Raw genomic sequence first — 27,169 nt, forward strand, 5'->3', positions numbered from 1 at the left:
CTATTAAAGGAAGGGTATGCAGGTGCATATGGGGACAGAAGGGACCCAAGCCGTTGGCAAGACATTACTTTATAGCGAGAATGCACTGCGGTTTTGATCGTGACGCCTGATAGCGAAAGATGGGTTCTTTGCTGTGTTGTGGCCTTTCTGATTTGACCTGAATTAATTACCTAAACCTTCTGTGTCTGTTTTTCTCTTGGTCAAGTGGAGAGGGAAAGGGGCAAGGGGAAGTAACTGTTAGTCACAAAGCAATATGGCCTGTAGGTAAAAACACAAAATCTGAAGCCTGATGTGAGCGAAGCAGGCAGGGTGGGAGGCGCTAGGGAGAGGTGGGGACTGTGGCACAATGGAAAAATGTCCCTTTGAAGGGACCAGCTTCGTGTAGCTCCAATTACATCCCTGTGGGGTGACATGGGCCTAAAGTTGCCAGAACTTCAGAATATTCAAGGGAAGTGGGGCGCCTGGGTGGCTCAGTCAGTTAAGTGTGCTACTCTTGATCTCAGATCAGGTTGTGATCGAGCCCCTCCCTGGGCTCTGCGCTAACAGCATGAAACCCGTTTGGGATTCTCTCTCTGCCCTTCCCCTGCTCACAGTCTGTGTGTGTGGGTCTCTCTCTCTCAAAAAAAAAAAGAAAAACAAATATCTTCCCCAAATATGATAAAAAGGAATGGGTGAAACTGAGTTAAAATAACGTATAAATAAGGGTTTGGGGATTAAAAGGACTTTAAGTAAAGCAGAAGTGATTATTAATCTGGCTGACCCCTAACAAGCCACGGGAGTCTCTAATAAAGACGTCGACTGTCCCAGAGGCACGCATACTCGGCCAGGGCAGGAGCAGGTATACATTTATAATCTCGTGCCAGCTTGTGCCAACTCATACTGGCCCAAAGCCCAATTTTTCCAGAACCCCAAGAGCTGGGTATTACATGTGGCCACTATGGTGAGGTCACGGTGAGCGTATTTACACCACAGGAATTGGCCAGCACTGCAAAACGGCATCTTGTCTTCTTCCCTGGAGAACCTGTCGTCTTTGCCACTGCATGGGCCCCGGCGACATTTACAGCTTTGGCAAAATCATCCCTTCAATTCCTAGAGGCCTCACGGACACACCTGCCTTTTGCGCCGCACGGCCCCAACCTCTGGAAGCAACACTGGATCAGGAAACAATATCGTTGACACAAGATGGCTGGTGATTCACTGGGTGCAGGGGGATGTAGAGGTGGGGGGTGACCTTTCAGTGAGGAAGAGCACTTTTTCCCTTAAAGACGATAGAGATCCAGATCAAATCAGGAAGCTTCCCACCTGCCTGCTGGGGAGGTGAGACTGTCTACAAAGGACAGTGGCAAAATGTTCTGGTCGGCCAGATGCAGGGATGAATGAACCCTCCAGAGCCCCCTTTCTGGGGGGTAAGAGGCTCAGGTTAGGTAAACAGCAGTGAATGGGCAGCCTAGGGTAAACATATGCTCTGCAGAGGAACCGAAAGTCACCGTGTGCAGGCTCCCGCTGGCTCTGAGGGACCGATATGAGCACCTGTACGTCACGGGTCCGAAGCCCCAGACGGAAACGGGGAACACAGCCATACCTGCTTCTGCAGAATCCAAGCCTCCCCCAGGGGAGGAAGTGCAATCGGGGTGGGAAGTCAACCACACAGTACTGACCAGCTGGCGGGAAGGGCAGAGAGGAAGGCCAGATGCCTGCGGGCAGGCCAGGCCAGTTGTGATTTTCACAATGGGTCAGGCGGGTTCTTCTGTAGATTACAGTTGAGTGAGCTTTGTGTTCATTTTGGGCAAGATTCTAGATCAGATTACTATCGGCATGGTTGGTAAGACATGCCAGAGCAAGGAGCGATCCTGGGAGCCAGCAGGAGTCTGCTGGGACCAGACCAGGTCAGGTGAACCTGTTTTTCTTATTTTATTTTTTTTTTTTTGACGTTTATTTATTTTTGAGACAGAGAGAGACAGAGCATGAAGGGGGGAGGGGCAGAGAGAGAAGGAGACACAGAATCGGAAGCAGGCTCCAGGCTCCGAGCCGTCAGCCCAGAGCCCGACGCGGGGCTCGAACTCATGGACCGCGAGATCGTGACCTGAGCTGAAGTCGGACGCTTAACCGACTGCGCCACCCAGGCGCCCCTCTTACTTTATTTACACAGAAGGCTGATGTAGGTTTGCTAGCCTAAAGAATTAGATCGTTGGTTGTATCTGATAGAGGTCACAGCTCCGCTGCCTACTGAGGCCAGGCAGCCGGTATAAACAAGTGGAATAGGCTGGGAAGTGAGGCAGTAGGGAGAGGTGGGGACCTTGTCACGTCAAAGAGAAATGCCTCATTAAAAGGCGGAAGCTTACCGTGGGGTAAGACAGGTCTAAGCTTACCAGATCTTCAAGTTTTTCAAGGAAAGTGAAAAATTCAGAATATTTTATGAAATCTCAGAATTCCTAAAACTGCTTTTAGCTGGTTCATAATTTTTAAAAACATACGTCAGGCAAGGAGAACACTAAATCCAACACAGCAGGGGCTGTGTGCCAGTCTGTGATCTTCGATATAACATACATAGTTCCAATAAAACATATTGTGATATTCTTGCATGATGTTTTGTCGAGAGCTACGTGGAGGAATACGGACCGGGGTGAGAGCACACCCCCATCCGCCTGGGCATGGCCTCTGGTGCTCTTGGGCTCTCCTCCTCGTTTACACCAGTGATTCAGATTAGGATCCCCGTGGCGGGCTCACCAACGTGTGGCCACCTCCAAGCCCTCCGGCTTCTCAGATTTGCTGGGTGCCAGACAGAAGCAGGTGAAAGCAGAGCTCCGTGATCTGAGGCAGTGGGCGAGTCAGACGGAAGGCCATTGGGCACCGACCACCCGGCCCTGCTTAGCTGAGCTTCCCATCCGCTGCGTTTTTCCGGTTTGGGCACTGTGTGGCTGATACCCTCCCCTCCGCCTCCCCCTTTTTATTCCTTGTCTTTGATTTGCACCCTCCATCTGGAGCAAAAACGTCCTCGGAAATCACAAACGAGACGAGTAGTACCACTCTGCCATTGCTGGCTATGACCGCACCGCGGGTCCCCCCAGCAGAGAGCAACCAGAACAGTTCCCCTCCCCCCACAATTAGCCATGGAAAAGGAGAGACAAGTCTAGCCTTATTTGCAGACAACAAGATCGTGTCCCTAGAGGGGCCAAAGGACACATTAAAGAAAGGAAAACCCACGAGACAATGCAGAAACATAGGTCAGGGCACCCTACAGGCACCATAACTTCCCTAGACATCAACAAGGCCCACTCGGGAAATCACGGAAGAGGACGGATTCTGTCTGCCAAGGTAACCGAACTACATTACATGTAAGAACATAAGGCGTAAGAACTACAGTGAGAAATTATAAAAGACAGCACAAAACGGACATAAAAGGAAACCTGAACAAACGGAAGAGGGGCTACGCTCTCAGATAGAAGGACTCAGTAGTGGAAAGGTACGAATTATTTTCTAATTAAGCTATACACTCAATGTAATTACATGAAAACGCCAACGGATTTTTCAAAAGAACTTTGCAAGCTGATTAGACAATTCATCTGGGAAAGAAAATGTACGGAAACCCCCAAGGAATAAAAACAAGCGCGATAAATAGGAACTTAGCCCACCGGATGGGAGCACAGACAGCAAAGCCACGTCACGCGGACGGGGTGGAACGAGGGCAAGAATAGATTCGTCAGTCCGCGCATCCGAAGGAAGAGCCCAAAAGCATTTTGGCGGGATGTGGGACTTAGTGTGTAATAAGATGGTGGGGTGAATACTGTCTAACATACGGTACGGCTATCCATTCGGAGGGTGGGGTTACTGGCCCTGTTTTATATCAAGTGTAAAAATAAAGAGATAAACATAAAAGTTTATCATGGGGGCACCTGGGAGGCTCAGTCAGTGAAGCATCCGACTCTTGGTTTCGGCTCAGGTTATGATCTCAGAGTTCGTGGGTTCAAACCCTGCATTGGGCTCTGTGCTGACAGCGTGGAGCCTGCTTGAGATTCTCTCTCTCTCTCTCTCTCTCTCTCTCTCTCTGTCTCTCTCTGCCCCTCCCCCACTCATGCTCACATGCGCGCTCTTTCTCAAAATAATTAATAAACTTTTAAAAAAAGCTTATCATGAAACTGTTAGGAAAAACTAGTATTTTCCCTGGATAAATAATATTGAAATGAATAATTCACAAAATGCAGAATGCATAAGTGAAAACATGTGACTGCATAAAAGTGGTTAAAATTCCGCATGACAAATGAACCGCAAACAAAGTTTTTAAAACATGACAGGTTGGGAGAAAATATTTACATCATAACTAACTAACCCAAAAATTAATATGCAAAACATATAAAGAGTTTTTTTTTTTTAACCAGAAGGATTTTTTAAAAGGAAAAAGAACTGACAAACTATAAATAGGCAATTACAGGAAAAGAAATATGAATGGTCAGTGAACATAGGAAAAAATGTTTATCCTCATTTATTTTCTTTAATGTTTATTTATTTATTTTGAAAAAGAGACCGTGAGGGAGAAGCAGAGAGAGAGAGGGACAGAGGGAATCTGAAGCAGGCTCTGGGCTCTGAGAAGCTGTCAGCACAGAGCCTGTCGCGGGGTTGGAACCCATGAACCATGAGATCATGACCTGAGCCAAAGTCGGATGCTTAACGGACTGAGCTACCCAGGCGGCCCACATCATCCCATTTATTTTTTAAAAAGCTATATATTTGTACAAGCTCATATCTCTATGTAAATGCACACCACATCATTGGCAATGGTTACCCCCACAGAGGAGAGAGGGGTATGGCGATGATGAGGGCAGAATTTTGCTTTCTACTCTCTGTGCTTCTGTTTTGTCTGAACGATTTTAAGTATTTTTTTTAATTATTATTTATTTTGAGATGGGGGGGGGGTGCAGAGAGAGAGGGAGAGAGAGAGACTCCCAAGTAGGCTTCGCACTGTCAGCATGGATGCTGAGTTCGATGCTGGGCTCGGACTCACGAATCATGAGACCACAACCTGAGCCGACATCAGACGCTTAACTGACTGAGCCACCCAGGCACCCTTGTCTGAACACTTTTAAAAGGTATATTCACATTTCATTTGGGTTGAAAAAGAAAACAAGAAAAAAAGGGCAGGAAAACGAGAAAGAACGGGAAGGAAAGAGAACAGGAGCACTTCCCTACAAGGGTCTTGATGTCGGGGAAACGGGCGTAAGGAATAAATGGTAATTTAAAAAACAACAACTCACTTTCAAATGGTTACTCTATGTGTCTGGGGTTTTATGCTGGAATGATGAAAATGTCCAGGAACTAGACAGAGGTGGTGGTCATGCAGCATTGTGAATGTACCAGATGCCACAGGATTGTTCATTTCAATTTTTTTTTTTTTTTTTTTAGCGTTTAATTATTTTTGAGACAGAGAGAGACAAAGCATGAACAGGGGAGGGTCAGAGAGAGGAAGACACAGAATCTGAAACAGGCTCCAGGCTCTGAGCTGTCAGCACAGAGCCCGACGCGGGGCTCGAACTCACAGACCGCGAGATCATGACCTGGGCCGAAGTCGGCCGCTTAACCGACTGAGCCACCCAGGCGCCCCAGGATTGTTCATTTCAAAACAGTTAATTTCGCGTGATGGGAATTTCACATCAGTTACAAACAACCCTCCATGACTCCCTCCTACCCACAGAACGGTCTCTGACCTCCCCAGCCCAGCATTCAAGCCCTTCCTCAATCAGGTCTCAGGCTGTCTTTCCCCAACCTCTATGGGGACTCCCGTTTGGGACCCCAAGCTACAGCAACCTCAGCCCCAGATTTTCTGAGACGATCCCATTTCCTGTAGTAATAATTTTTAAATAAAGGCAAGAAGTGAAATATTAAAAAGAAAAATAATGATTACGGGAGTTCCACCTCAGCCATGGTTAAAAAAAAAAAAATTAAAATGGTACTAACGGGTGTAAATTGGAAAGTAGAATTCCTTTCTCTTGTTGGTAACCACCCCCCCATGGCCCGAAAATCCCCCTTCTCGTTCCACCGTTAACAGTTTCTCAGACATCTTTCCTGTTATTCTGATGCATGTGTAGCTTTGTGTATATAATCTATCACCTAACAAAGCAATTGTACTCGAATACATATCATCCTGCAACTTTTTTAACATTTTGGAGAGATTTCCAGCTTACTGTACACAACTCTGCCTTAATTTTTCAAATAACTGCAAAATCTTCCACTGGCCAGGCCACAATTCACGTATCGGTTCCCTATTAATCACAGTCAGGTTGTCTGCGATTCTCCCTGGTCCCCTGCTTGCAGGGATGGCTGCAGTGAACGCCCTTGTGTGTATCTCTGACCATGTGACCTGTTGGACGCATTCTCGGTGGTTCAGCCATCCTCATGGGCCCAGGCGCTATCTGTGCTCTCAGATACTGGTGATTTGCCCTCCCTCCCGTCACGTGTGAGACCAACTGCCATCCCCCCCTCCCCCCCACACACATGGTCTTCACACTTGGCTGTCGCTTGAGGATCTTGTTTAAATGCTGCTTCTGAATCAGTAGCTCTGGGCCTGATGCTCTGCATTTCTAATAAGCTCCCAGGTGATGCTGGTCTTTGGCCCACGCTCTGGGCTCTCCAATAGAAATACAACTCGAGCCTTATATACGATTTTAAATTTTCTAGTAGTTACATTAAAAAGAATTTATTTACACTGAAAATAAATTTAAGGGCACCTGGGTGGCTCAGTCATTAAGCATCTGAGTTTGGCTCAGGTCATGATCTCACAGTTCATGAGTTGGAGCCCCACTTTGGGTAAGCCACGCTTCTCTCTCTCCCTCCCTCTATCTCTCTCCCTCTGCCCCTTGTGGGATTCTCTCTCTCTCTTTCTAAAAAAAAAAAAAAAAAAAAAAAAAGAATTTTACGTGGTGCATGCAACTCTGGATCTCAGGGTTGTGAGTTTGAGCCCCACATTGGGCACAGAGATTACAAAAAAAAAAAAAAAAGTTAAAAAAAGGTTTTAAAAAATTAAGTAAAATTAAGTTGATGCATATATTCAACCCAAGAGAGCAAAATAGGAGGATTTCAATCTGCAATAAAAAAAATCATTATGAGATATATTATTCTTTTCTTTGTCTCTTAAAATTTTCAATTTTCTTTTTTTGTACTAAGTGTTTGAAATCTGGTGTGCATTTCTCACTTTGCACATCTCCGTTCAGACCAGCTGCAACCCAAATACTTTATGTCCTCCTGGGGCCAGCGGTTGCCTCATTCCCCAGAGCTAGAGAACCTCTTGGGCTCTACCAGGGAGGGAACCAGGGGACGGCACAGGGCGAATGGGGCGGAGGCAGAGGAAGGGCACTCGGGAGGCACTAGTGAGAACATTCTTTGGCCAAAGGGAGTGTGGCCTGAGGCTGCCTCAGGACTGACAGTAGCAGGAGCTCCTGATGGCATAAGGGCTTCAAGCAATGATGCTCTTATTACTACCAGCAATATCACTGACCTGTTCCTAGGCAACATTTCCAATAAACTCTTTTTTACATTAAAAAAATTGAGGGGCGCCCGGGTGGCTCAGTCAGTTAAGTATCCGACTCGGCTCAGGTCATGATCACACGGTTCGCGAGTTCGAGCCCCGCATCGGGCTCCTTGCTGACAGTGGGGAGCCTAAATGGGATTCTCTCTCTTTCTTTCCCTCTCTCTCTCTCTCCCTCTCTCTCATGGGGTTCTTCTCTCTTTCTCCCTCTCTCTCTGCCCCTCACTCACTTGCGCCCTCTCTCAAAAATAAAGAAAAACATTGAGCTGGAACTCACATACAACATGTTAGCTCAGGTGTACAACATGATGAGTCGATATAAGCATATGTGTTGCAAAATGATCACCACGTGTCTAGTTGACATTCAGCACCACAGTTACAATTTCCCCCCCTGTAATCAGAGCTTTTGCCATATACTTACTTTTTGCAATGTTCAAAGGGACAGTACAGTCCTATTAGCTAGAGCTACTATGCTATACGTCGCTCCCCACGACTTACTTATTTTATAACCGAAAGTGTGCACCTTTTGACCACTTCCACTTTTAAAGGGAATCAGAGCACACTTAAAATTGTGTTTGCTCTAGCTGACCGGGCACAACACCATCGTTGCCAAATTTTTGCAAATCTCTCCCCCACGTATGGGAGGAGTGTCACCATTTAAAGAGGGCGTTAATGAGCACTCAAAGTACTTTTAAGACTATTTTTAAGACGGCAAATGTGTCACAGCTTCTAAAGTTACATTTTAGAGAAACACATTTACACGGACAGTTTCCCAGGAAGCAAGGCATGGCTCAGGGGCAGGGGATTTCATTTCTGCTTAGTATTTTCGGTTTGAACTTCCTCACCGTCACTTACTACTTTGCTAAGAGCAAAAGCAGAAGATAACACACATTGGTCCGCAGTAATCCTTCTGAATGCAAAGAAAGAAAAGTTAGCCGACAGAGTGATCGAGTGGTCCTAGCCGGGCTGTGTAAGCAGGAAGACAGGAAGACATCGCTCTCAGGACGTGCTCCTGATTTACCTTTCCGCTCCTGCCTGCATAACCATTTTCACCACGGGGTCCAAATGTGTTCACCCGCGCCAGCAGGGGTACGTCCTTTAGGTGGGAAGCATGGGTGGGGCTGAGGGGGGCAGGGGGCTGGGGTGGGGGCACCTGCGGGCCCAGGACAGTCATGGGCTCCACAGCCTGGCTCAGTCCAGCTCAAGACTGATGGGCCGGGAGGCCGGGGAAGGTGGGGGTGCTGCCGGGGGTCTCTTCGTCCCCCTCCACCCCCAGTATTCGACATTCGCCTTCGGAATCGCCATTTCCCTCTGACGCTTGCAGAGAAGGAAGCCCATCTTCTCCTTCCCTGTGTCCAGTTCCCCTTTTGTCTCCTCCTCAAGCAAAGGTTCTGTACTTAACATGCCTCACGCTTCAGTCCTCCCCGTCAGGAAGTTAACCACATGTTAACTGCTCGGCACTGCTCGGATATAGGTGGCGTTTCTAATTGTACAAGCTCATCCATACCCACAACCTGTGCTAATCATGATCTTTCCAAACCCCACATGGTTCCCCGGGTCCCCGGGACGGGGGCATTCTCTGTTTCTCCGCTCCTGGGAGGCGAGGAGGGATATTTTTATCCTTAATTACAGGTCCCTGAGATGGTCTTCTTTCCAGCTTGCTTCATTTTCTCTTTGTGAAGCTCTCAAGGTGCTCCGGGGGAGACAGAAATGACAGCTGGCAGACAGACTCTGAGTCCTCAGCCTGGAGAGGAGCTGGCTGGGGGAAACGCCGCCTGGGGCAGCTCCCTAATGAACTCCGCTGCTCGCCCCCAAACTCCCCTGCTGCCTTCACTTTGTCCCAGACCCACCGCCTGCCACACCCGGTGTGCCGCCACACCCCGGAACAGATTATGAAACAGCTGCTCCGAGCACCCCTTCTCCTAAACCTTGGTTGAGGTCATTGATACAGAAGGAATCGTAGACTTTTAGAGCACAGAGGCCTTTGATGGTCCCTACCCCACTCCCCTCCACTGAGAGGTGAAGAAATGCAGGCGTCTCCTCCCACACTCATGTTACAAATTGACCCCTTCATTCAGCCATTTAGCAAATGTTTATGGTGAACCGCCTATGTGCTACGCACTCTTCTAAGAGCTGGGGATACAGTGGTGAGCAAGCTGGCCAAGGTCTTAGCTCCCCTGTGGGTTTCATATCCTCATGGTGGAGACAGAGGACAAACAGGGGAGTTGGTAAATAACAAAGACAGTCACTGGGGTGGGCTGAACAACAACCCGCCAAAGAAGGCCATGTCCGGATCCCGGACCCCTGAATCCCATAGATAGCTTTTCTTGCATGGCATTGGGGCGGGGGGGGGGGGCGATTAAGATGCAGAAGGAATTAAGGTCGCTGATGTACTGACCTTGAGATAAGGATAGTGTCCTGAACTATTCAGGTGGGCCCAGTCAAATTCCAAGGGTCCTCAGAAGGGACAGAGGGAGGTAGGAGAGTCAGAACCAGAGACATGGCATGGGGAGGAAGGCTTGACTGGCTGCTGCTGACGCTGAAGATGGGAAAATGGGCTGTGAGCCAAGAAGGGCAGGTGGCCCCCAGCAATTGGAAAAGGCAAGAAGAGAGATTTCCCCCTACGTCTCCAGAAAGGACCACAGTCCAGCCAATACCTTGATTTTAGCCCAGTGAGACCCATTTCAGGCTAGCAGCCCCTAGAACTGTAAAATAATACATATGTGTTATGTTTTTTTTTAATATTTTATTTTTTATGATGCTTATTTATTTATTTTGAGAGAGAGTGTGTGTGTGAGCAGAGGAGGGGCAGAGAGAGAGTGGGAGAGAGAAAATCCCAAGCGGGCTCCATGCTGTAAGCACAGAGCCTGATGCAGGGCTTGATCCCACAAACTGTGAGATCATGACCTGAGCCGAAATCAAGAGCCAGATGCTTAACCGACTGAGCCAGAGCACCCAGGTGCCCCTAAAGATTTTAGTTTTAAGTAATCTCTACACCCAACGAGGGACTCCCACTTACAACCCCAAGATTTAGAGTCACATGCCCTACCGACTGAGCCAGCCAGGCGTCCCACATTTGTGTTGTTTTTAAATCACTACATTTGCAGTTTTTGTTACAGCAGCAAAAGGAAACTAATACGGTTGCTGACAGTGATCAGGGCTATGAAGAAAGGGGTATAAATAGAATGATTGTCAGGGCAGGGCATGACTTTAGACAGGAAGACCTGGGAGTAACTTTGGGGCAGTTAGCTACATGGTAATCTAGAGGGACAGAGTCACAGGCAGAGGGCAGGGCAAGTGCAAAGATCCTGGGGCAGGAAGGAGCTTGGTATTGGTAGAAGTAACTATCTTTACTACCTCCTTGATGCCTTCCCACAAAGAGAGAGCCATTCTGTCGTCCGGTTTCCCAAGCAGTCAATGGTTTTTCTTGCAGACTTCTGAGTAACCTTGAAATCTACTTGTTTGAATGTCTGGTTTCCCTCCTGAAAGCCTGGGACTGTGTCCCTGTGTCCTCTCCTTGTCCCAGTATGAGGTACTAAGGCCTCTTCTTAGGGTCTTAAGAGTATATATATTTGCCAGAGATACTGGATTTTGGAAAACACATTTCTTCATTTCAAAACTTCAGAAACTTTCCCCCCAAGTCATGAAGGAGCATAAGTGTGGCGGAGAGATGGGCAGGCACTGAGGGTCTCTTGACTTGGACTGTCAGGAGGAGAAGAAATGAAGGGACTTTGAGATCTTCCTACTCTCTTATGGTGAATTTCTTTGTAAAAATGACTAACGGATTATCTATTAAGTCATTCAATACTTAGGAAGAAATTTGGATTTTTCCTTCTTGTGGTTGCTCAAAGCAGGGCACACCTCTGCCAAGAAATGGGGGGATTAAGATTAACCTCCAGAGGTTTTGTGAGCCCTGAGTGGTAAACAGAGGCACCATTTTCAAGCTGAGTCCAAACGGGCCTTTTGTTGGACAAATGCTTATGAACCTTCTGTCTTGTGCCAGGCTCTAGGGCAGCACAGAACCAAATGAGCCCTCACACATGTTCGTGAGGCACCCACGGTTCACCAGAGCGGGGGGGGGGGGGGGGGACAACAACACAGGGGAGGCCCCCCCCCGCGGGGGGGGGGGGGGGGGGGGGGGGGGGGGGGACAGACAACAGAGCTGAGGACCACCCACACGGAGAGGGCACGGTAGCGGGAAAAGGGGGAGTGCTATGGCAGCACAGAAGAGGGAGTGATGATATTTTAGGGGCATTGGTTGGGTCGTTCATCTCCTCCCATTTGGGGCGGGCTCCTTTTGCTACAGAAACACCTGAAACACCTCTACTTCAAGCGGTATAGATCTCGGTCCAGGGGACAATCTTGATGATTGCTTGTCATCAGTCTCTAGGGTGAACATCTGTTCCATAAGGGCAGAAACAATGCCTAGGAAGTTGGCTAACTATTGTACCCCCAGCGCCCAACCAGAAGTTGCTGCGTGAACAGGCAGATGTACAAATGGGGCCTCTCTGAGCTAAGTCATTCTGGAATGACAAGTCATTAAGGAATATGGTCAGGAGATATGGCTATAGAGCTGACTGGACTCGGCTTAAAAGTAGGGTCATCTCGAGCCTCCTTCAAGAAGGTTAAAGGCTCAGATGCCATACAACTCACAGCTGGTTCCATTGCTAGGGCCAAACTCCAGTGGTTGGGAAACCAAAGGCCGACAGTCAAGCATGGTGGCAGCAGCAGACTCAGTCTGGCGCTTACCTTCCAGCCGGAGGCCCAGGCTGCAGGGTGCCTTAGTGACTAAGAGCCGAGCTAAGAAGAGAGGGAGGGTGGCCTGGCCAGAGCCAGAGCATGGCCGGTCAAATAACAGCCTTATCCTGTCGCTGACTACTTGTGTGAACCAAGCAAATAATATCAGCCCCTTGGTTTCCTTGTATTTAAAGTGAGAATAATGATAATGATACTCCCTTCCAGGATTAAACTAAAGAACGTATGTCAAGTGGCTGGCTTCAAGAAGGGCTCAATCGATGGGGGGCAGTGGTGAGAAGGGACGATGAGGTAGGACCCAGGGGGAGTGAGAGGACCCTCCCTCTGACCTCTCCGGTATCCTCAAGGCTCTCTGAGAGCTGCCTAGTGGGGACCCCAGCCACCAGCCCCTGCCCTGACCCCCTCCTTCTGTCTTCCCTACTGCTTCAAAGCTGGGAATGAGCAGGCCTAGGCCAATCACAGTTCTCGAACAGGTCCCCTTCCAGACAGGACAGAGAAGCCCAAACTTGGTGCCTCCCTCTCCTCTCTGCTCCTGGGCAGTAATCTGGCCAGTCAGGATGCCTGGCCACTCACACTTCTTCCCAAGCCCCTCTGACTGTCGTGTACCAATCCCAGGACTGCTGAGTCTTCTGTGTCCCCAAATGTCTGGACTTTCTGCCTCCCCTGCAGCTGGCATCCTTAACCCTTGGCAGGCCTGGGTGTCTGCCTGGGGGTTGCTTAGCTGACTGGCCTCCTTGCTTCTCTCCCCCGTTCCTTGTTGTTGTAAATCGATCATTCATGGAGTCACACATATATCCAACACTGCACTGCGTGCCTCACATAAACCATCTCCCTCCACCCTGGAAATCTGCCTAAGAGACACATACTGCCTTTATCCCAGTATTTCAGAAGAAGAAACAGAGGGTAGAGGGAAGAAGACGGGAAGGAGCCTTCTCTGAAAATGCTGCGGCAGAAACTAGGAAAACACCCTGGGAAGCATCTGATGTCCTCACACAAATGTAGAAGGCGGGGCCTTTAATACCCAGGAGTGAAAACCCACAAGAAGAGGACGAAGGGAAAAAGCAACAAATGACAAGGCCAGTTAAAAGAGGGAGATGAGCCAGATAAGGCAGGCTTGCAGCAAAATGAAAAACTCAATGGTGAACTTCTAATCCACATGGGAGGGAGCGGCAGCCAAACGGAGACTGTGGGACAGAGGCCCCTGCCCAGAATGCAGAGGAAATTGGCATTCTGAAGGCAACGAGAAACAGGGCACGAAAAACAGGAGTGAGTAGTCAACAGATAAAGCGGATCCCGTGGAGACCCAATTTAGGACTGCTGAGTGCGGCTAGGGCAAAACAAGTTGTGACTGAAGTATGTAGCTCTTTCTGTATTCTCAAGGGTGGCAGAGAATTCATTCATTCCATAAATATTTACCAAGTGGCCACTGCATGGCAGAGACAGTTCTGGGACAGACAATACATGAATCAGGTGAGAAGTATATAAAGTCAGGTAGTTACAAGCGCCATATGGAAGATATAGCAAGATATGGGGACGGGGGTGCGGGTAGGTATTTTTATGGAGTCGTCAGGGCAGGCCTCTCAGGTGAGGTATTTTCTTAGAGGAAAGACTCCCTTCTGTTGGGTAACACTAAGTGGCCTCTTGCATATGCCACAGCTAGACCCAGGATCTCATCTTGAAAGGCAAAGTCCAGAGGAGGGGCTAACCCATTTGCTGTAAGCAGCAACTGAGGAGCCTTCCCAGGGCAGAAGCTGCTAAGATACGGATTGGTTTCTGTGCTTTTTTTTGTGGTTACAGCTGGAGAAGGGGACACTGAACGCCAGGATGTTTGGCATGGAGGTGCGTCACGGGCAATATTTGGGGGGAGGGTTGGGGAGTGAGTCCAGGAACACGGTGCAGGCGGCAGCTAAGGACAGCGGAAAGGCAGAGACCACATGGGACATGTCGTGGGCTTGTGGGCTTTTGGGGCAGTGAAACTGGATGTTCAATTTAAAATTTTCGTTTTCTGCTTTGAAATTCCCCTTAGGGAGCCCGAACCTTTGCATGTTAGGACACTTCTGGCTGCAGGTGACGGAAGGCCCTAATTCAGTTACTTGAACAGAAAGAAAGACTGGAGGCAGGGCGGTGACCAGGTTGGCTAATTGCGTTCAGTTCATTTAATGGCATCATGGGGGATGGTGGCCTCAGGTGCATTTCATCTTTCTGCTCTTTCCTCTGCGTATTGGCCTCTCTCTCCAGCTGCCTCTTGGGTGCAAGGGGTGGGGGGTGGGGCAAAAGCCCCAGCTACCACACACTATGACAGCTTCTGAAAGGAGAAAGGGGACCATTTCGTCTTTGTGTCTCTAAGACAAATCAACCTTTCCCAGAAGCCCCACAGAACACTTCCCTTCACATTCCACTGGTTACAATTGCGTCCCATCCCCGTGCCCAAGCCTGCCAGCCACAGCTGGGGATGGCCCTGTGGGAGCTTTGCTTTGGGCAACAAAGAGGAAACGGGCCCATCTCGGGGGGCAAGGTGGACCAGAAGGCTTAGGGCACGAGAGGCAGGGACAGGACAAGATGTCTGGGGACAGGGAGAGGGGGGTGCGTAAAGAAGATAAAGACAGTCACGTAGAAGTAGATGTGACAAACAGAAGTCAGAAGAGCTGGCAAAAAAGCTTATTCAAAGACCAAACAGGAGAGAAGTCTGAGCCAAAGACAGACTCAAATTTGCAGAGCACACAGGCTGAACACATTCCAGGAACTACTGACGAAAGGAAAACGACAAGGGTAGAAAACAATTCACACCAGCTTCCAAGCAGAGAAATTAGAAAAAACGGATTCCCCATAATGGAACCAGCCCCAGGATGGCCTTGGGTTTTGCACTGGGGGCTATTTTCTGAAGGCACTGGAAGGGTACCTCTGTAGGATTTTGAGAAAAAACCTTGGTCCTCAAAAAATTTTATCTCCATCAAATTTCCTCTTGAGTGTAAAGGCAACTGGGGACGTTTTGAGATGTTCAGAAGCTTAGAAAACTGGCCTGTGTTCTGCAGCAAGCAAAATTTTAAAAATCCACAAAATAAATTCAATTCGATTCAGTTCAAGCCAATTCAATTCAATGTAAAGAAATGCAGGCTTCTAGAATGTGGCCTTCAAGGCCTGAAGGGACTGCTGGGCCCCCACCAGGCCCACTGCCCTCTGCATGGCCCCGGGGTGTCTTTTGCTGCCTGCACCTTCTCTGCTCCCTCTCGTTGTGCAATGTCAGGAAATGTGTGTTAGAGCCACATCCTTCGCCCAGCAGCTCAGACGGAATCTTTACTGCACTTGGTGACCACTCAGAACAATAACAGCTACCACCCTCTTCCTGAACTTAATAACAATGGCTCAACCGTTTACCCTCCGGGACACTGTGACGAATGAACAACTTTTAGAAAGTTGTTTTGTTTTCTGTCTCCAAAAGCCACACTGCCCAGAGCAACATGACAGCCACTGTCAGGGACCAGGAACTGAGTCATGAGCCTCTCACCCGAATGGCTTGAGCCACTGGGCTTTTTCTTCTAAATCAGGAAAGAAGACCGAAAGAGTCTATGAGGCAGAGTTTCAAATTCATTCTGTCTTCACTTAAACTTGCGTTAAAACTCGTGCGTGTTCCTGTCTTAAACAGTCCATATCCTGGATACAGTCTCAACCATGAGAAAAGACAGGAAGTTCGGGGCGCCTGGGTGGCGCAGTCGGTTAAGCGTCCGACTTCAGCCAGGTCACGATCTCGCGGTCCGTGAGTTCGAGCCCCGCGTCAGGCTCTGGGCTGATGGCTCGGAGCCTGGAGCCTGTTTCCGATTCTGTGTCTCCCTCTCTCTCTGCCCCTCCCCCATTCATGCTCTGTCTCTCTCTGTCCCAAAAATAAATAAAAAACGTTGAAAAAAAAAATTAAAAAAAAAAAAAAAAAAGAAAAGACAGGAAGTTCACCGCAAACACTGATGTGACGGGGACCAGGGGCCGTTTTTATTTTCTGCTTTATTCTTCTCGGTAGGAAGGATGTCAGAACAAGGGCAAAGGTGAGGGGTTGTAGGAACACAGCTGAAAGGACTGTGTGGACTTCGACTGTGGTGCTGGCTTTGGGCAGCCATTTACGAGCCATGTCGTGAGCCTCCTCTCTCCCCTTGCTCACGCTCAGGCTGGCCCATTAGGGCCACTCGTGCTGCTTCAAACTTGTCCGTAATCTCCCACGGAGGAGGGCCATTTTAAAAGCCACAGGGGCCTGACAGGTCATTCTGGAGTCAATGCTCCTCAGAGGAGTGTCACTTCCCTTTCCAAGTCAGAAAAGGAGTTTGGGCTTTACAGGAAACCCAAGCTCTGGGCCTGGGAAACTCAGGCGTGAGGGGCTGAGCTGGTGTGCCTTCCTCTGGCCTCACACAGGGCTCTCAGCACTGCCCACCCCTGAGGACCAGAAGGTTCTCAGGCCCTGGGGGGCAGAGACGGTGTTGAACAACTCCGTGACAATTCTACGGGCCCCTGAGGTAACCGAGACACAGAAATCCACAGCCCAAGGAGCAGAGCAGAGAGAGACTGGTCACCACAAGATCTGCCCCCTTCCCACCACCCCTAGGCACTTGCCTAGAATCTTCTAGAATACCGCCTCCCCTTCTCCCCACCTCCCCTTTCTCTGCTGGCTCTGCTCCACACCTATTTCCACGCTGTCTTCTGTCAAAACAGCCCCCCACCCTCACCCACCTCTACTCCTCCCCCTTCCTTCCTTTTTTCTTCCTCTTCCTCTTTTTCTCATTCATTTCTCTTTCCTTCTTCCCTGTCTCTCCATTGCCTTTCTCCCCCCATCTTTCCATCTCATTTCCTCCATGTTTCCTTCCCTCCCTCACCTGAGCATGAGGTAGGACTGACTTACGTTGGTTTCCTCTCAGCCAATAAAGACAGCAGTGGCGGAGGTGATGGCTCCCCCATGTCAGCCGGTCACCCGGGTGGGTGTTCTACACGTTTTATGCTTTCCTGCCTCAGTGCCAGGTGCCTCATTGATTCGCCACAAGGCCCAAATGCCAGTGACGACCAGTGTCATCAACAACACTGGGAAGGAAGAGAGGCCTCTCTCTCTGAGAGGCCACATGGCCCTGCCTCCTCATCCTCCCTTGCCAGAGTCCACCCTTCCCAGGGGGCCAACACCCAGCCAGGTCTGGACACACTGTTGGGGTGGAGACCCGGGTCTGAGCTCCACCGTCTGTACGCGTCAGCCACATTCGTACTTAACAGCAGGGGTGGGGGTGGGGGGGGCGTTGAACGAAGTTAGTTTACATCCTTCCCTCCCCTCTCTGATTATCTGGAAGCCTGAGAAAGGTGGAGAGAGAGCAAGGTCACAGAGGGCCAGGATTGCTTCCTCCTGCGGGTCACGATGCACTCATCATGAGGTCCCTCTACAAAGAACGGACGGATGGACGGACCAGGAGTGGCCCTTTGGTTTTGCCAAAAAGACAGAAGCCCCAGGAGAAGAGCGGACGCAATTAACATGAGAAAGCCAGTAAAGCCTTTGCCGCTTCACTTGGCCAAGTTTTTCAGGCCCGATTCTTATTTTAGGAGCCTCACATTCTGGTGGCACTGAGCAGACTCAGGTGTAAGGAATGAGTTATTTAGAAACTGTGGCTCAGCTCAGAAAAGAGTATGAGGTTTTGCCTCGACACAAAAAGAGGAACCAGAGCTAAAATAAGCGGCAGTTGGCGAGGACCGAGGACTGAGGCCCCGTCGAGTCTCTGACTTGGCCTCATGGGGCACGTGCTTTAACTAGCTCCTCAGCAGCCAGCTACTCTCGTTATTTCGGTAAGGTGTTGTCTTTCTGTAGGAAGGTGTATCCTTAGGCGTGGAAGCTTCCACAGGCTGCCCATCCTCACAGATCCCCGCACCCTGGTTACCTGCTGTTGGCCACCAAAGAGGTCGCAGGCCCGGTGCCGGGGTCGGGAGCACACGTGTCCAGCAGGGCCCCAGCTCTTCTAGGGAACCTGCCCGCCCATCGCCCTGGCTGAGCGTGGCCTCAGGTAACCCTCTGTCCTCACACTCTGACTGTGGGGCAGGTAGTGGCTCGGGCAGCCCGTTCACACACAGGCCCGTGGCCCCCGAGTGGCCTGTGCAGAGAAAGCTGTTGGTGGCTGAGCCACCCAGATTACCTCTGGGGACTGGAACTGAGAAGTGCACCTGTTGGTGGGAGAAAGAGCGGACCCACAGAGAAGGGCTGAGTCGCGGCAGGCTGCACCCGGGTGCAGGGCCCCAAACCCTCTGGTCCCAGTCCAGGCCTTCTCCCTCGGTGCCCTGCCACCCCGCCACGCACAGCCACACAGGCCACCCAGCAGCAAGGGTGTGAAGGTGAGTGGAGGGGGGGGGGCGGGGCACACTAGATGCAGTCTATACGTGTTTACACGTCGTGGGTAGCGCTGTATATACAAGAAGCCACAAAGTTGTGTCTTTTCCAGCTTAAGGCCTAGTCATATTTAAAGTCTTCTGCCCTTTGAAGGAAAAGAAGAAACCACAAGGGGAAAAAAAGATCAAAAGCATTGACCAACTTTTAACTTAAGAGAGTGTAGACTCCTTTCAGCAAACCACCTGTCAGGGATGCCAACCCGGCCAGGAAAGTTCACACGGTCCTAGACATACGTAAAGTGGTAGAGGCAGCTGAGGCCCACTGCCCGCCCCACACGGGCCTCCCCGAGGCCTCACCCTGCAGGCGAGGAGCCCACATGAGAGACAACCGTACCAGCGGTCAGTGGCCGCCGGGGACATGAACGGACAGTCTTATACTAGATGTGCTATTCATCCCTGGTGACCAAGCTGAGACAGGGGGACACCCCAGGCTAGCCAGAACTCTTCAGATGGATACTCTTCAGATACTGGTGTAGGTGCACATGTGGAAAGGACGAAGAAGCCAAAAGTGGCTCTCAGCCTGACCTCTACCGGGTGGAGTAATTCCGAGTGAGCCCAAACTTGTATCTCCCAGAAGCCCCTGCATCAAACAGCCCCAGCTGCCTGAGGAGGCAGCTTCACAACCCCCTGGGTTGGTTCAAGCATGCCCTTAGGACATCACTCTCTGACAAGTGGCTCATTGAAGTGATTCCTTTGACCCTGTAAATAGGCTCCCAGAGGCGCTCTACTCCACACAGCTTCTCCCCAGAGGCGCTCTACTCCACACAGCTTCTCCCCAGAGGCGTTCTACTCCACACAGCTTCTCCCCAGAGGTGCTCCACTCCACACAGCTTCTCCCTCTTGACACATTTCCAGTGACCTGTGCCCCAGGGACTCGCCTGCTGTCCTGCCCTCTAGTCCAGCCCTGTTTCCATAACTGCATCTAGTTCTGGACAAAATGCATCCTTCCCTTCACGTTCTGGAATCAACGATAGGGCCCCACCTCTCTTCCTCCACTTTTACTTTCTTTTCAACTAAACCCCACAGACCCCGTTGCTGCTCCTACATGACACGGTGTCCCAGCCCTGCTCTATTCCTCCGCTCTGCTCCACACACAGGTGCACCCCATTTGTTGGTGCCTCTCGAGAACTGAGCGTGACTCCTCTGTCCCTGCTGAGGACACTGAGAGCATCACCTCCTTTGTTCTGACCACCCCCATGCTCTCTTAACACAGCCAGATAAAAATAGCTCCCCTGGCCTCCACCTCACTTGGTTGTCATGCACTGCGGTCACACAGAGCCCGTGGTGTTTGTCATGCAAACTATGTGTAGGGTGGTCTTTCCAGACTTGGAAAGACTTGTGCAGCTGATTCTTTGTTAACATTTAACGGCAAATTTTACACACTTGGACTTTACCTGGTGCAGCCTGGCGCCATGAGCATCAGCCTTGGGCAGAACAGGCGTCTGCGAAGTGAAAGTTACCATCTCACGCTAACCCGCCGGGCAATCATCTAGTCCCTCAGGAAAAACGGTCTGTTCTCCTGGAAGTTCCCCCTCCTCTCCTCCCTGGCCCACTGACCTTCACTCAGCTGAGCTCCCTGAAGGAAAGAATTGACAAGCCACAGTCCCCTTCCTCTGTCTCTGGGCATCCTTCCTCACCATCGTTCTCCTTTGCACTCAGGAACACAAGTTAATGTCTGTCAGGCCTGCTTCCTCGTGTCACGGAGCGGGGTTACTCTGCAGGGCCATAGTTTAGCTACTAAGCCACCCCCAACCACAGACTTCTGGGGGAGAAAGAGGCTCAGCCGGGCCCTCATGTCCAGGCTGTCTGGGGCACAGGCTTTTCTTCTCTTCTTCTTCTTCTTTGTCACCTACTTCTGCCAACACGGGCTCCACGCAGGGCCAGGTGTCTAGGTTGATAAAGGGCTTACCTGGACAGTGAATTTATCATCTTCATTGGGCAGAATTCTGTACGTGTAAACACAATTCCGATACCTGAAATAGACCAAAGACTTTATCAGAACCCACGCAAGAGAATTCATTTCTCTGGAGAATTCCTGACCTGGCTGGAGGAATCTGGGCATGATGTCTCTGAACTTTGGAGCTGATCATACCGAGGTGGAGATCGGCCTTGACATCGAGCAGTCCTGTACCAAGCCCCCTTCCCCGCCCCCTCCACACCCAAGGCACTTTAGGAAGAAAGGCAGTGGGGTCTTTTGCGCGTGATTTATGTTGGCGCTTGACAGCTTCGTGGTCTGATTTAAAGGAATCCGCCATCAAGACACAGCTTCGTTACAGGAGTTTCACTTACTCAGCCCCTCCTGGGTGCCTGGCACTCTGCTCAACATTTATACGTGTTGGGTAACTAGATCTTAAAATTATACCCCGATTTTTAAAAATTTAAAACCATGCAGAAAGGTAAAGGATGAAAAATAAATGTCTCCTTCTCCTGCTCCTGTGGAGCCCCACTTCTTAGATTTACTACTCCTTTTTGTAAGCCATTCCGGAACTTTTAAACATACATGCAAGCTTATATGTCCCTGTCTTTTTAAATGCAAATAATATCATAGTATACATGCTGTTCTGAAATTTGCTTTTCTCACCCAAAAAAAAAAAAAAAAATCTTAGAATTCTTCCCAACTCATGTTCTACCATGTGGTTGTGTGATCATTTATTTGACCAGCCTATGATGAGAGATGAGTAGCTGCTTCTTAACTTTTTATCATCTCTGTGCCTATATCTCACATGCACTGGTGAAGTCACAGATTCAGCCTCCCCGTCAGTACAACGGGGACAGGAACAACACCTACCTGTTGCTGTGTCGATTAAGTGAGTTAACATACGAAAAGCATTTCTTCTCATTTTTTTTTTTTTAACATTTATTTATTTTTGAGACAGAGAGAGAGAGCATGAACAGGGGAGGGTCAGAGGAAGAGGGAGACATAGAATCTGAAACAGGCTCCAGGCTCTGAGCTGTCAGCACAGAGCCCGACGCGGGGCTCGAACTCACAGACCACGAGATCGTGACCTGAGCCGAAGTCGGACGCTCAACCGACTGAGCCACCCAGGCACCCCATTTCTTCTCATTTTTTAATGTTTACCTATTGATTTAGGAGAGCGAGAAAGCACATGCACGTGGCCGGGAGAGACAGAGAACTCCAAGGAGCACGATGTGGGGCTTGAACTCACGAACTGTGAGATCATGACCTGAGCCAACATCAAGAGTCAGATGCTTGGCCGACTGGGCCACCTGGCACCCCTGAAAAGCATTTGAACATGCCTGGAGCACGCTAAACCCTGCACGTGCTGACATTTACTAGCGGTTGTGGGGAGGTCGGCACGAGAAGAGCTGGACACGGGCTCTAGATTTTGAGACAGGGACTACCGATTGCCTTCCCGTGAGGCTGTGTCACTTTTTTCTCCCGCTAACCGGATATGTCTGTTTCCCCACACCCTGCCAACTGGCTGTTATCAGACATTTCAATCTTTGCAAATCTGAGAGGTGAAAGAAAAATGATCGCTTACTTTAATCTGCCTTTCTTTATGAGGAAGGTTGAACGCGTTCTCTTATGTTTCATAGTTGTCTTTCTTTTTCTGCGAATTTCTTTTTACAAACTGACATTTTCTGCGAATTACATTTTTTAAGACCATCTTTTGTTTATTTATTTGCCAGACTTTGATAGATGCTACCCTATTTTGGAGTTGTCATTGACAGTGCTCATGGGACTTTTTTTTTTTTTTTTTAGCTGTGTTTTACGATTTTATGTGGTCAATTTTACAATCTTTTTTGGCTTTTGAACCAATGGATATTTCAAGAAAGTTTTAGAGAATTTGTTTTGCGTAATTTCACTTCCACCTGGTTCAGTTCTCACAGGGAAGTTTCTTTTCCTGTCTTGTCTCATCTCTGAATTCTCAGCAACCTGCACCCTGTCTCCAGAGCCTGAGCTGACAGCGCACCTGGCTTATGTCAGAGATGTCAGGGATGACTCTCTAGGCCACTGCCACGTCACCTCCCACACAGGTCCCAGAAACGGAGGACGGCCCCAGGACCCCAGTCCAAGCCCCCCGTCGCCATCCCCTCCAGCCTCAGCCCCCTGTGCAGAGCCAGCAACAAATGCCAAGAGTGGCTCCGCCCTGCTACCCCCTTATCTTTCACTGCTGGCTCTCTCGCGACACTTCCTCCAGTAGATATGCAAATGACACCGGGGCCAGAAGAGTCTCATTTGGCTGAGGGCAGCTGGTTTGTGCAAGAAGTTCAGCAGGCCCCAAACACCAGCCCCTAAAGCAAAAGAACAGGGTCCCAAGGAGAGGGGCGCAGACAGCTGCACGGAACCGGAACGGCCCTTCAGTTAATCAAGTGTGGCAGACAAGCCGTTAGGGCCTTTTCAGAGAAGTTCTAGGAAAGACAGACTCAGTTCCATGCTGTTCAAAGAGACCAGGATTCAGAAGCTAGTCCGATAGGAAGAGAGGACATTGCCCCTTAGACACTGATATCTCAGCAGCCCCAGTGCACAGGGCCAGACAAGCCAACCCCGGAGCCGGGTCATTTCAGGTCTTTGTGGGGAAAATGTACAACGTCACCACCACCACCACTCATGCCACACCCACAGCCCACAGGAGATGAGTTGTTCCAGACTGCGTGCCGTGGGGCTCCGGGGGCTCCGCGAGCAGGTAGAGGGGGGCACTCCTTGGTCTCCCTCACTCCTCAGCCGCTACACCGCATTCTGGTCCCAGATGCACAAACGTTGTACAAATGCACACATGTACACACACACAACACACATATACGTGTACATACAAGCGTATCTCCACATAGAGACGTGGAACCGACATGTACACGCACAATCTCACATGTAAAATGTTTCAAGTGAAGATTCCACGACTCTATCAGCTTTGACAACGACCACACGGGAACGCAATCCAGACAATGTGCTTGGCTGCGTCATCCAGCCCTTCCCAGCTCTTTTGGGGTGATTCAGTAACAATTTAGGGTGCTAACACAGGCCCTCGGCTGCTACTCCTTCCAGTGAGCAGGTCGCATTTCAAGGTGAATGTGTTAGGAACAGTCCCACTGGAGACCCACGTTGGGATGGTGCCGGGCTGGGTATGGAGGAGGCTGTCCCACCTCAGATGACGTGGGGCTTACAGCAGATTTCCCGCATGACTCCCAACAGCTGCCAGGTGACGGCAGGTGCCCATCCTGTTCTAAGAGGGAAGATGCTTCCCGGGAAGGGCATTTCCTGATCAATCCCAATATGGTTGGGGAAGTTATACGTAAATGCAGGAGGACAAGCAGGGGCACCTGGGTGGCTCAGTCGGTTGAAGGCCCAACTCAGCTAAGGTCATGATCTCGCGGTTGGTGAGTTCAAGCCCCACGTTGGGCTCTGTGCTGACAGCTCAGAGCCTGGAGCCGGCTTCCGGCTCTGTGTCTCCCTCTCTCTCTGCCCCTCTCCTGCTCGCACTCTGTCTCTTTCTTTCTCAAAAATAAATAAACATTAAATAAAAAATTTTTTTTAATGCAAGAGGACAAGGAAACAGAAGTAGGAAGAAATATCACAGCACTTTTATTCTGTCAGATAAACAGGACTATATCTGTATGACTATTCCTAGCCAAATAAACACTGACGAGCATACCCAGAAACATCCTTTGCGACGGCCAGCCCCATGGGGGGAGAAAGAGAGAGAAAGAGAAAGAGGCAGAAATCAAACTCTAAAATTCAAGAACCTCATGAGTGTCTCTGTCCCGCTTTGCTGATTGGCTGAGCATGCCCTATAATTGTTTTTAAGTCCCTTTGTAACTCTTGTTACATATCAGTTCAATTTCTAGTGCTGTTTGTACATGTTTTGTTTTTCTTGCTTAAGTGTTGTAGACAAGATGGGATGGGAGAACAAGGGGTGGAAACCTTGTGTTCAAAAAAGCCACTTGGACCCGTATAGAAACAAGGGAAAATGTGTGTCAGCCCTAGGAACCAACAGTGTTTGTTCACCGTTCACCACCAGAACCTCAAAGAATCCCAGAGAAAGAGAGTAAGAAAATGGATGAATTATAAGAAGCCATTAGTTCAGAAGAGAGAAGGTGAGGGAAGGCCAGGTGGCCGGGTGAGAGGCAGAGGGGAGGCAGCCAGAGTGCTGTTGGGGGTCTGCTGAGCACCCTGCCCCAGCAGTCTGGGGGTCCAGCAAATTGTTCCTTATATGAGACCCCTGGGAGGAAGCCCACCTATCCTTGAGGCCATACCACCCCTCATCACTTACCCCCATCAGCTAGATCTCGGATCAGGGCTCCCACCCCCATCCTTGCTGGTCCTTTTTTTTTTTTTTTTTTTTTTTTTTTGCTAGTAAGAGGATTTGGGCAAAAACCCACTCTGATCTCCAAAAGAATCTGACTCGACATTTCCTGACAGTTCTTTGTCAGAAAAGAAAAACCACCAGACATATGAAAACATATCGCCACTCAAGGGCATCATTTTTCTAAGGACTCAAAGGCGTTACCGCCATGTTTCATAGAATCACTGCGAAAAGAATAAAAGACATTCTGGAGAAGTCTGATTGTGAACTCAGCACACCATTGCATTGCTGGTGTGGGAAAATTCAGTTGTGAGAACTGAGCAGCAGGAGACAAAGGAAAAGTGATCAGAAGTGGAAAACGTGGAGTTCACGAGTCAGCACTAAATACCACAACAGCTTGTGTCCTGGGGAATGTTACCGGGGAAGAAAAGCTCGAGAAATTCAGTACAGAAAGAAAAGACAGGGAGGAAAGATAAGAGACAAGAAGGATCTCTGTCCTCATACATGCATAAATAGGGGTTTCTGAAAGCACAGATGCTTTTTTTTAAAAACTTTTTTAAAAAATGTTTACATATTTATTTTGAGAGAGAGAGAGAGTACACGCACGCAAGTTGGGGAGGGGCAGAGAGAGGAGAGAGAATCCAAAGCAGGCTCCATGCTATCAGCACAGATCCTGATGCGGGGCTTGATCCCATGACCTGTGAGCCGAAATCGAGTCGGACGCTTAACCAACTGAGCCACCCAGGCACCTGAAATATTTAAAAATTATCTCTGGGGCACCTGGCTGGCTCAGTTGGGAGACCATATGACTCTTGATCTTGGGATCATGAGTTCAAGCCCCAAGTTGGGTGTAGAGATTGCTTAAAAATAAATTTTTTTATGGGCATGCAAGCGGGTGCAGCCACTCTGGAAAACAGGATGGAGCTTCCTCAAAAAACTAAAAATAGAACTATCCTACAACCCAGCAATTGCACTACTAGGCATTTATCCACAGGATACAGGTGTGCTGTTTCAAAGGGACACATGCACCCCCATGTTTATAGCAGCACTATCAACGATAGCCAAAGTATGGAAAGAGCCCAAATGTCCATCGATGGATGAATGGATAAAGAAGATGTGGTATATAGATACAATGGAGTATTACTCGGCAAGCAAAAAGAATGAAATCTTGCCATTGGCAACTACGTGGATGGAACTGGAGGCTATTATGCTAAGAGAAATTAGTCAGTCAGAGAAAGACAAAAATTATATGACTTCACTCATCTGAGGACTTTAAGAGACAAAACAGATGAACATAAGGGAAGGGAAGCAAAAACAATATAAAAACAGGGAGGGGGACAAAACAGAAGAGACTCATAAATATGGAGAACAAACTGAGGGTTACTGGAGGGGTTGTGGGAGGGGGGGATGGGCTAAATGGGGGAGGGGCACTAAGGAATCTATTCCTGAAATCATTGTTGCACTATATGCTAACTAATTTGGATGTAAATTTTAAAAAATAAGAAATAAAATTTAAAAAAATAAATAATTTTTTAAAATAAAAAATAAATGAAAAATAAAAATGATCTCTATAAGTGGCTCTGAGGAAAAGCACCTCTGCCCAACTTTTTTTAAATAATGATGATGCCACATAAATGTCTCCATATTTTATAAAACTTACATGACTCTTAAGCCACAACCTGACCCAAATCACATAAATCGATCTCACCTATGCACATATACACAAAAATCCTAAATAATTCAGAATACAATCAAAAGTTGTCATGATCAAAACCAGTTAATTTTAATCATGCAAAAATGGTTAATGTCAGGGACTTTACTTATTTATTTATTTATTAAAAGTTTTTTTTTTTAACATTTTATTTATTTTTGCAAGACAGAGAGAGAGAGAGAGAGAGAGAGAGAGAGAGAGACAGCACGTGAGCAGGGGAGGGGCAGAGAGAGAAGGAGACACAGAATCCAAAGCAGGCTCCAGGCTCCAAGCTGTCAGCACAGAGCCCGATGCGGGGCTCAAACCCACAAACCATGAGATCATGACCTGAGCCGAAGTCAAATGTTTAACCGACTGAGCCACCCAGGCGCCCCAATGTTAGGGACTTTATAAAATTAAGCTATTATACTGAAATAAGGGAAACAACGTATTATCTCAATAGATACTAAAAAGGCACTTGATAAAATTCAATACTTAGTCATTCAAAACTATTTACAAAACTAGGAAAAGATGGGTCCTTGTTTAACGTGA

The 27,169-nt window shown here is 48.9% G+C and overlaps 1 protein-coding gene across 3 annotated transcripts in view; it reads right to left on the reverse strand.

Moving 5' to 3' along the window:
* Positions 1 to 27,169, reverse strand: part of INPP5D (inositol polyphosphate-5-phosphatase D) — a 121,296-nt gene that overhangs the window by 83,200 nt on the left and 10,927 nt on the right. For all 3 annotated transcript variants that reach the window (XM_049614663.1, XM_049614660.1, XM_049614661.1), the window contains exon 2: positions 20,574 to 20,637. In XM_049614663.1, the coding sequence (XP_049470620.1) occupies positions 20,574 to 20,637 (64 nt within the window). The remainder of the gene's footprint in view (positions 1 to 20,573; positions 20,638 to 27,169) is intronic.

The sequence above is a fragment of the Panthera uncia genome (assembly GCF_023721935.1).
Source record: "Panthera uncia isolate 11264 chromosome C1 unlocalized genomic scaffold, Puncia_PCG_1.0 HiC_scaffold_3, whole genome shotgun sequence".
Lineage (NCBI taxonomy): Eukaryota > Metazoa > Chordata > Mammalia > Carnivora > Felidae > Panthera > Panthera uncia.